This window comes from Octodon degus, unplaced genomic scaffold (genome assembly GCF_000260255.1).
Source record: "Octodon degus isolate 3935 unplaced genomic scaffold, OctDeg1.0 scaffold00014, whole genome shotgun sequence".
NCBI lineage: Eukaryota > Metazoa > Chordata > Mammalia > Rodentia > Octodontidae > Octodon > Octodon degus.
This window is the reverse complement of record NW_004524590.1, coordinates 11,363,950-11,374,507: the sequence shown is the minus strand read 5'-3', so window position 1 is coordinate 11,374,507 and position 10,558 is coordinate 11,363,950. Positions and strand designations below refer to the sequence as shown.

General features: G+C 50.1%; 1 protein-coding gene across 2 annotated transcripts in view; it reads left to right on the top strand.

The window, feature by feature from the left end:
* The window catches only part of Steap3 (STEAP3 metalloreductase), a 43,359-nt gene extending 34,500 nt beyond the window's left edge, over positions 1-8,859 (top strand). For both annotated transcript variants that reach the window (XM_023709732.1, XM_023709733.1), the window contains exon 5: positions 4,455-8,859. In XM_023709732.1, the coding sequence (XP_023565500.1) occupies positions 4,455-4,736 (282 nt within the window). In that variant the 3' untranslated portion in view covers positions 4,737-8,859. The remainder of the gene's footprint in view (positions 1-4,454) is intronic.
* The last annotated feature ends 1,699 nt before the right edge of the window (positions 8,860-10,558 follow it).

The window sequence follows — 10,558 nt, the reverse complement described above, 5'->3', positions numbered from 1 at the left end:
TTTAATTAAAAAAATTAGTGTTTTTCATATATATGAAAAACAACAGCAAAGAAAACATCTAAGTGCTTTGCATGATGCACAGATAGACGTGTTCAGTTCCGTTGATCGAGTAGTTCAGCGTACACACGTGGTAGAGCTGGCTGTGGATTGGTGCTATCGTGAGCCTCCCTCAGCAAGGTCGGAAGCCACAGAGCACTCCTGGAAGGACAGAGATGCCCTGGCCTGCCTCCACCCGTGCACTCATGTTGGGAGGTGGCTCTAGGACTCAGGGTGACCCCAGAGGCACTCACTGCCTTGCGTGGTGCTCTTCTGTGGCACACTGGAGGCAGCGCTGTGGAGCTGGGTCAGACCCTCAATCTCATTTATGGGCACTGCACCCTTTCATTTGTTCCTCAGCCTCTCAGGACTACTGCTTCCTGCCTCTGCCTGTGTTCACTCGAGTAGTCAATGAAAGGAGGTAAAACACAGCACCCATGAACCTGGGAATGACTATTTTTTATTCCCTTTGTGGTACTGGGGATTGAAGCCACAGCCTCCCTGAGGCTAGACAAGTGCTCTACCACAGAGCTGCACCCCAGCCCTATGATTTCTGAGGGAACATACAACCTCCCGTCAGGCCAGCTTGGCCAGGGAGGAGCTACCTGACCCCTCCTTCCCCTCCCCCACCACACGTGGCCACACTGCCACAGGGCCTAGACACTGTGGTTGGAATGAACCCTGGATCTGTAATACTTTGTTTGCTGTGTGTCACTTCCACAGAAAGGTGACTTATGCTTACACGTATCCTTCTGTGTCCAAGGCTGGTTTCAAAGTTTAAGTTTTAGTTTGTGGGGTTTTGTTGTTGTTGTTTTATATTTGTTGTTCTTGTTGTTTGGCTATGGCTATGCTAAATGCTCCCAATTCATCCAGTTAAACATCATTAGATTGCAAAATCTGGGAGGAGCTGGGCTGCACAGAAAGCTGAGATTCAGCTCTTAGCGCCTAAATTCTGTCCCAGAGGTGGAAGAATATTCAGTGACCTTCTTCACTCCAGCCTCTTGCCTGAGATAATGACAGAACAGCCTGACCCCAGCTTGCTGAGTGATTGTCGAAGCCCCTTCACACCATTATAATTGAGCACCAGCAGGAGCCACCCACGACCTGGCTGTTTCTTTTTTGCTAACAAGCTTCTGTATAATAAAAATGGCCCTCGTTTGAGGGGGTTATTAATTGCCCCATGACAATCGCTCCTCTTCTTTCTGGTTCCCTTTGGCAATACTGGGATTTTTAAATTGTTCCCAAGGAGAGAGAGTGTTAGGGAAACGGATTGTGGAATCATCGAGGCTTCCCACCAGGATCGAGAAGTCAAGGGGCTTTTCTTGTTGGCTGGTCTTTCGCTGTGTGGCCTTGCTGTGGACCATCAGCTGGAGGCTGGGGCTTCTACTTTCCATACCTGAATGTTTTAGAAGGCAAAGGATACAAATGTATGAGCAGGAGGACCTGAGTGCTCCTGGTTGGCCCCAGGGCAGTGTGCATGCGTGTCTTCCCAGTGTAGGACCCCATATGTCCAACCATCACTCTAAATGAGGCTGAGAATGGTGGCCCGCGTGGGTCACACCGGAGCACAGCAACCCATGTCCTTGGGCATGTCCCTAAGGACAATGTTAGGGCCTCAGTAGGGCTGCCATCCTAGACGTGGGTGGGTTCCCATTGCTGGCCATCTAGGAAAGCCCATGACACAGCATGTGGGAACCAGAAGGTCTTCAGTGGGTGTTTGTCTAAAAATCAGACAGGTGTCGATCCTCCCTAACCAAACAGCCTGGGCACAGAGGCCTGTGTGGACTTCTCAACCTCAAGCTAGAAGGGTGGGGGATAAGACTTTCCAAAATTAGTGGTTTAGTCCTGGCTGTTCATTAGCATCATCTGCTGAACTCTGAAAAACAACAGATGCCAGAGCCCCACCCTGAGCTGATTTAATCTGAATTTCCAGGCAGGGTGTTGGGCAACCGTATTTTCCTCAAGCTCCCCACATAATTTTCCATGTAGCTAAGGTTTGAAACCAGCCTCAGACTGAGCAATTCTCAGGGATTAAGGACACTGTGTGGCCAGCTCGGCACCTTCGGAACTCTACGAGGAGAAGGACTCCCAGCCGGGGCTGGATGCCTGGCTGGAAAATGCCAGTTGGCAGTTCAAGACTTGTTCTTCATGGCCAGCACCTCTTTAAAGCAAACACTCTGCCATATCCTGAGAAATTAGAATTTGGAAAAATTGATGTGGCTTAGAAGTTGCAGGTTTGTTTTGTTTTGTTTTGTTTTGTATTATTTACAGTACTGCGCTTGAACCAAAGGCCTTTGAACTGAGCTACATCCCCAGTCCTCTTTTGATTTTTCACTTTTATTTTGAAACAGTATCTCCCCAAGTCACTTGCCCAGTGTGGGCTCCTGCCTCAGCCTCCCAGAGTGCTGGGAGGACAGATGTGTGCCACCATACCTGGCTCAGATTTGGAATTTTTGAGGAACACTTCTGAGAGTGACAAGGGTTTGGCTCCATGTGACTTTCGGTCTAGGAAGCTTCCATGTGGGCAGATAGCATTCAAGTGCCATATAAATTAATTGTAGGGAATAGCACAAAGACAACCACAGTTTTCCAAATGGCCACGCTAAGAAAGCCATTAGGGGTGCAATGGGATCGCTGAAATGGACACAAGGCAAGAACAATCAGAGATGGCCGAGCAAGACAGAGACTCGGAGGGAGAGCTCGTTTCAATGGGTATTTTATTTGGAGCAAAACTGTGTCTGTAAGGCTGTCTGCGAAACTGTAGTGTCTAACCGTTAGAAAATGCTTCCTGTTACGTCTAACAGGCATCATGAGCAGTTCTTCTGGCTGGTGTTCACAGTCCTGGTGTTTGCACGGGAGCAGGTACCACAGGACGCTCGCCCCTTTCCAGCAAGTGCTTGAACCCAACGATGCAGAGTCAGCTCCACTCACTCCTCCATTTTCACTTACGTAGTGCGCAGGGGTGGGGATTGATCCCAGAGCCTTGCACATGCTAAGCAGATGCTCTGCCACTGAGCTATGTTCCTAGCCACCCAGTCCCACGTAGAAAGGTGGCAGAGGGCAGCACAGACAGACAGCCTCTCTCAGCTGGGCTCTGGGGTTATGCTGAGAACGTAAATGACCCAAGTGTATCCTTTCTGGAAAGCTCCAAGCCAGGCTATGAAGAGCACGCCAAGGAATCGACTTGCAACATTTAAAGTAAACCTTTGCAACATTTCCTTGAAGAAAATGTGGATGTGTCCACTGTGTGACGGGTCAGTGTTATTTTCATTCCCGATGCCATATGCACAGGTCTCTCTCTCCCCAAACCTTCAGTAACTTCAGTGCTTACAGAACGTGATTGAACCCAAAACAAACAGAATATAATTGATGCTGCCAGAGCATTCCTCCCCGCCCTCGCAGCCCAGATGCCCACTGAGCGCCCTGTGCTCTGCCCTGTGCTCTCCAAAGCTGGCTGTTGGAAGGCTGGTCAGGTGGATCACTAGGGTCAAGCCAGTCAGCACTAGCATCAGTGATGGCGTCTGCCTCTCCCCTTTGTGGTCCATGGGGCTGCTCACAGGTAACAGAGGCCAGAGATGCCTGAGCAGCCCTTCCAGGGTATTTCGCAGCACAGGTAGCAAAGACCTGTTTGCAGCAATGATGGAGGAAATGTTCTGCTTGGGCAGTGGCTTAGGAAAGCCACCTATGCTTCAGGTGTGAGGAGGCCCAGGCCTTCCCACTCAGAGCCGCTAGTGTTCCTTTGCCCCACAGTCCTGCATCCCTTTCCAGGCGGAAGGCTGGCCTGGGGCGGGGGGCGCGGGAGGAGGATGGGCACCCACCTGGGCGAACATAACTCAGTGTTATAAGCCAAGAGTGTCCACCAGGCCCAAGTGTGGTAGGCTTCTGTGTGGTGCCAGGCTCCCCAGTCTTGGAGCCACTCAGCTGCTGGGGCTAGGTCTGCATGCCACCTGAGTTCCTTACTTTGTACTTTCTCTTCATGCCAGCTTAAAGTCAGTGTCCTTTTCTGCTCCCCCCTTTGCTTTCCCAGGCCACCTGGTGCCTGTGAAGTTGTGATTTGGGTATGCCATGGATCGCTGATACATGAAAGTCTCTGTAAAGTTAGTAACATGCCTTTGAACTCTTTGAGCAAAATCCCATCTAAATTCATCCAACAGCCACCAGAGCTGCTGGGAAAAAAGCGGGCCTCTTTAATGTGCAAGACTAGGTCCTTGTGCACCATCAGTATAGAAACACGATTCCCATTTTTCTGCCAGGGATTGTGAGGCTCTGAGAGTCCCACAAGCAGTTGTAAGATCTTGCACAACAGAACGCTAGGGCTGGGGTACGAAGCTGAGCCTCTCCTGTCTCCCTCACCCAGGCAGCAGGAGCCACTGTCTGACCTTGCCCAGCCTCACTCTGGCCTTTTCTTTCCTCCACAGTCCACACTGGGCTTTGTGGCCCTGGTGCTGAGCACGCTGCACACGCTCACATATGGCTGGACCCGTGCCTTCGAGGAGAGCCGCTACAAGTTCTACCTGCCACCCACCTTCACCCTCACACTGCTGGTGCCCTGCCTTGTCATCCTGGCCAAGGGCCTGTTCCTGCTGCCCTGCTTCAGCCGCAGACTCTCCAAGATCCGAAGAGGCTGGGAGAAAGATGGTGGGGTCAAGTTCATGCTACCAGTGGACTCCGTCCTAGCAGAAAAAACGAGCCACGTGTAAGGCACCTGTGCCCAGCGCCCCAAACCAGGTGCAGAGGGCTTAGCCCTGAGTCATGGTCGGTATTCTTCTCTGGATGGTGCAGAGCAGGGTCAGTGTGCACACAGGTTGTTCAAGGCTGGACTTCCTCATATGAAAATATGCCCAGTAATATCCAGAATGATGCACACATGGATGCAATGTATGTACATATGTTTCATACATATATATATATATATATATATATATATATATATATATAAAACAGAACTTGTGGTTATACTTACTTAGCTAAAAGTTGGGTGCCTGAGATTTCAACTTGTTGATTTAAAAGCAAGTGCCAGATGCTGGGCAGGGAGCGCGCTGCTGTGGCTTTTGCAGAGATAGCGACTCACTTTTGCACAGAACGGGCTGCTGGACCTGGTCCTTCGTCACCTCCTCCGCATCCCTTGTGCCGCTTTCCCAAGGCTCACAGTGCCCACAGGTTGCGACTAAGTGGCAGGGAAGCTGACAGCTCTGCTGCTGCCCACCCAGGCCGCTCGGACTGAATTGACGCTAGTTCCCAGGGGGTGGGGAGCTGGTTCTTCCAGTCCCCTGGGCAGCCACAGGAGGCCCAGTGGAGAGTGATATAGGGGTGAGCCTGGAGTCTGTGCCAGGGGCCACTGAAGGGCGGCCTCTTTCCAGGTAGTTTTATTTCCAGATGGGAGTTAGGGACTGAAGCTGGTTCACCCCATCTTCCTTTCTGAGCTGGGGAGAATTTTGTCCCCCGTCCCCAAAGTCAGGAATCACCACGAAGCCTGCAAATGGATCCTCCTGTGCGGGTGTGAAGTCACCTCCTCCCTGGGTCCGCTAATGAGCCTGCTTGAGAACAAGTGTAATTGCTCTTCTGCCATTGAGTTGGCGGTGAGAAATGCTTAAGTCGCTGTGCCTTCTCACCTTTTCCCTGTTATTCTGGATGTCTCCCCAGAAGGTGGGGAGTGGTGCCTTCACCATAAGCCCCAGGTGCACAGCTGCACCCTTACTTGGCCTTGAGGGGCTGAGGACTGTCTTTACTAGGCCAGTCCTGAGGATAGATCTCAGGGTAACAGGGAGCCCTTCAGCTGTCCTCTGCTGCCTCTGACCACCCAGCAAACAACACGGACTCCAAGCTTCTCCCCAGGGGTACATCAGTCTCCCCCTTAGCCACAGTTTTGTCTTCCTCAGTTTCAGTTACCCAAAATCAACTGTAGTCTTGAAAACATCACTATTTGTCCTGACCCTTTGAAGAGAGACACAATGTCCACATATTTTATTATCATATATTGCTACAACTGTCGTCGTTTACTAGTCACTAGTCTTGTTCTGTGTCTAATCTATTAATTAACCCTTATCATAGGTCTGTATGTTTAGGAAAACTAGAGCACCTACATTCAGGGCCCAGTAGTAGTCAAGGTTGCAGGCCACCAATGGGGATCCTGAATAAGGAGCAATGAAGGAGGAGACTGCCTCGTTACGTTTCCAAACAGCTGGGAGGGCCTTTTCTGCCAAAGGCATGAGTGGAAAACACTGCTGCTCCAAAGCACAAGAACGCAGACCACAGCCAGGGCCACAGCACTCCGTCCTCAGTCGCAGGACACCCGTCACTGATTCATGTTGCATGTGGATAAGCAGCAATATTCCACTCAAGACCTGACCCCCACAGGACCAGGGTGATCCACGACCAAGAATTCATCTGTGAATGCACAGGTCTCGGGGGGACTTTTCGGGGGTCAGGAGGTGTCCTCTGATAGAACGAGACACTGAGCTGGCAAAGGCCAGGCAGAGTGGGGAAAAGGCAGTGCCGTGCCGGCCCCAGGAGTGCTCCATGCACTTGTGTCTCCTGAGAACAATGGGCCCCTTCCGAGGAAGGAGGAAGCCTGGTGCAGAGCCCCTCATTAGGCCCAGGACTGACAGGAAAAGGCCCTCACTTTGTAGGTGTTTCCAGCTGCAACTCCCAGCTGGGGGCAGGGCTTATCGTGAGGCATAAATTAGCCCTGTTGGGAGCACCAGCCATGGGCTATGAGAAACTTACTGAAAGGCAAAAAGGGAGGCAGATAACTCCAGCATTTGCCTGGCATAATGAGGGCACATGGATTCCCTGCTGATGGAAGGAACAGATATACCCCCCACACACAGAGAGATCCCACCCCCAGTGGGTGTTGGCTGCCACCTTCTCTAGCCTTCCCTGCTCAGGGATGGTTCCTTATACCAAAGAGGCCAACACAGAGTGAAGGCCAGGGTACTTCCTTCCCATCCACCCCCTGCTGAAGCGTTCATCAGGGCAGCAGTGATTCCAGGCAGGAGGGAGCAGGTAGAGCAGAGGACCTGTCACTGGCCAATAGACAAAGGCAGGTGCTCCCTGCACCTGGCCTTAACCCTGTGTCTCCTGCTGTTCCTCCCTACCTCACCGGGCAGCTGCAACACCATCCTCAAGACAGAGAGTCACCCCCTACAGCCTGGCGAAGTCTAGCTGCCTCTGGGTACAAAAGTGCCTCAACCCACGTACTCTGGGATCCTAAATGCCACAGTCGGAAGTTGGCTTGTAAAACCCTACGCCGTTGAAAGAATCCATGTGTTTTATTCCTACCTTGTAGAACTTGTCCAAGAAGCAGCAAAAATAAACACATAACCTGCCATAAATTTCAGGCTTTTATTTATGGCGCAGGCACCATGTGCCCGAGGGTTCCGTGCCTCCTGATGGAGCGAGCTCTCGGTGCAGTAGCATGCAGTGTTAGGCAACGATCTCTGTGATGTCCAGCCACTAAGGAATGGCAGGCATGCAGACTACAGTGACAGGCCAGTGGGGGAAAGGGGCGGGGTCAGGAGACTCAGTCCGAGCTGGAGATGACAGGAGCCCAGCCAGTGAGGCAGCACAGAGGCGCCCGGAGTGCCCTGAAGGCTGAGGCTGAGCAGGCAGGACAATGGTGCTCTTCACACCATACGTGCCTCTGAGTCACGTGACAGCGTGGCTCGTATGCGTGCTCTGATGCACGGGTCTGGGAGGAGGCCTTAGACTGCTCAACTCTGACAAGCTCCTGACTGACACTACTGATGACCTTGGACACGCTGAGGAACCAGCACTTGGTTGGCTCCTTTGCGTCTGCTGTGCGTAGTCTGTGGCACACAAGCCAGCACGTGCACGCACACACACACACACGGGTCTTGGCCCCTTCCCCAAGCCCCCATCCCGCAGGTGCCCCTGGCCCAATATTCTTGTGCATTGAGCTGTTCTCATGAAGGCAAAGTGAAAAGGACCCTGACCCCAGGCGCAAAGCCTTGCACTGTGTGCCACATGGACAGCGCCCCTGGGGTACAGCCATGTCCATCCGGAGACCACTTCCCTGTCACTGCAGCCAAGCTTTCAAAAGAGGCATCAGATGCTCTTTAGTTGGATGCAGGAAAATAAGCAAACTTATGGCAGTCTAGTGGCTAAAAACTATTTCTAGAGAACAATAACCTAAAAATGCCATCGCCGCTGTAGATCCCTTGTAAGAGCTTTCCATAGAAAGACCCATGGCCAGGAAATAACAGAGTAAGAAAAGTCTTGGGTTTGGGATTTGCTTTCCTTCTCCTCTGTCCTCTCACACTTAATGCTAGAAGCATGAAGCTCACAAACAATAATAAAATCGATGGAAAATACCCCTGCTCAGCCCATGTAAGAACTCGGGAATGACCAAAATAACTCATTAGGAATTACCAGCCAGCTGCTTGGAAAGCTGGATGTTTTCAGAAGCAGTGGAGCTGCCCCTGGGAAGGGCAGCGCTTTGTGGCTGGATCGCTTCCTGGCCTCTGGACCAAGAGGAAATTGGCACCAGCAGGGCAGAAATCCTCAGTCTCATCAGACCAGCACTGACCCTCAATGTAAGAAAATATATTGAAAATCACTGTTAAATTAAATTCAATAAAATTCAGAAACAATACAACCTACCTGTGAATATGATTTTTTAATCAAATGGTCTTAATTGAAAAATAGGTAGCAAGTGAAGGTTATTTATATTAACATAAGTAATAGTAATAATAATACACCAAATAATGAAACTGATTTTAAGATAAATGCATATTTACATATTCAAGTAAACATTATTAATCAGCCTAGTGAACTGACTCTTTCTGTCTCTGTCTGTTTCTCTCTGTCTCTGTTTCTCTCTGTCTCTGTGTCTCTGTCTGTCTCTCTGTCTCCCTCACTGTCTCTCGCTGTCTCTCTCTGTCTGTCTCTGTCTATCTCTGTCTGTCTCTGTCTCTCTGTCTCTGTCTCTGTCTCTCTCTGTCTCTGTCTTTCTCTCCCACTCTCTCCCCCTTCCCCCCATCCCAGCTCCCATAAGGCATACAGATTTACTCTTTCTTGACATGGGCCCCAAACCAACAGACTTAACTAACCATGGACTAAAACAACTCAAACTCTGAGCCAAAATAAACCTTTCCTCCTTATAAATTGACTACTTCAGGTATTCTTTATCTGATAGCTGATAAAGGCTAATGTTTCATGTGTATGTGTGTATATTGACTATGATTGCATGAAACTAGTAATACAGAAGGAGAGTAAAGGCTGGTAAGTGTAGAGTACCCCTGGCCACATGTAAACTTAGTGGTGAGAAAGTCAGCGTAGTGTTGGGGATAAAGTCCAGATTGGAGAGGAGTAAGAAGAGATGGAGAGGAGAATTCTGGGCAGCTCTTGAGACCAGGCTAAGTAGAGAAGAACAGAAAAGCAGTAACTGGAAGTGGGTGGGAGAGCCAAAGAAGGTCAACTGTGCTTTCCTGGCTCTGGTGTGAATGTGTTTCTGGAGACAAACCCGAGTAATAGTAGTGGATGAGGGCATGATACAGAAGAAGACTGTGTTAGTCAGCTTTTCATCCCTGTGACAAAAACCCTAAGAAAATCAACATAGAGGAGGAAAGGTTTCTACCACTTGCAGCTGCAGTAGTGCCAGTCCCTGGTTCATGGGCTCTGTTTCTTTTGTGTCTACGGTGAAGCAGAAGCATCATGGAAGAAGGCCTGGCAGAGGACAGTTGCACAGCTCATGACAACCAGGAGGCTGACAGGAAAGAAAACCAAGAGCATGGGGACAGGACTGGATGCTGTCCCAGAATCACGCCGCCAGGATCCACTCCCGTCGAGCAGACCCCATCGACTACTCCATAACCTCCCATGATGCTTCACATTCTGCTCTCATCAACAGATTCATCTGCAGATGAAGTCAGAGCTCTTGCGATCCAATCGCTTTCTGAGAGTCCCAGCAACAGCCAGCTCCTCAACACAGAGCTCTGGGGGAACAGGTCATAACCAAACCCCAGCAGACGAAGGAAGGGCATGAACCAGCATCCTAGAGGGAACAGGAGAAGCTGAGGTCAAGAGCAAGAGGCTCACGCACTGTAGGGAGAGCTCATCCATTAAAACTTAGGCGAGAAGTTTGGAGATGAAAGGAGAGGTACCAGTGAGGGCTTTATCGCTGATGACGCAGTGTGGCCAGCCCCTTCTGTATCTTTCATGGAGAATAGTACCGTCTGCTGAGAATGACAGTGAAGGCAGAGGCTGGGCTTCAAGACTGGAAAGGAATGAGAAGGGTAAATTGTTGGAGGAAACGATGACGCACCTGATAAGAAAAGATATACCAGGAGTTTTTAAAAGTCAGTTATAATTTTTTGTCTAATTGTCTTTCCTAGGAAGAATGCAAGTGGATTTTGTTCAGTGAAATTCCATTTACCCCCCAGATTTCTATAAAAACCCAGAGAGGTTTTTGGGGTTGTTTTTGGCTCAGTTCAATCTCTAATAGTTACTCAAAAATCCTTTGGCCTCATGTTTGGTCCTCTTCTGTTTGGAAGGGAACAGT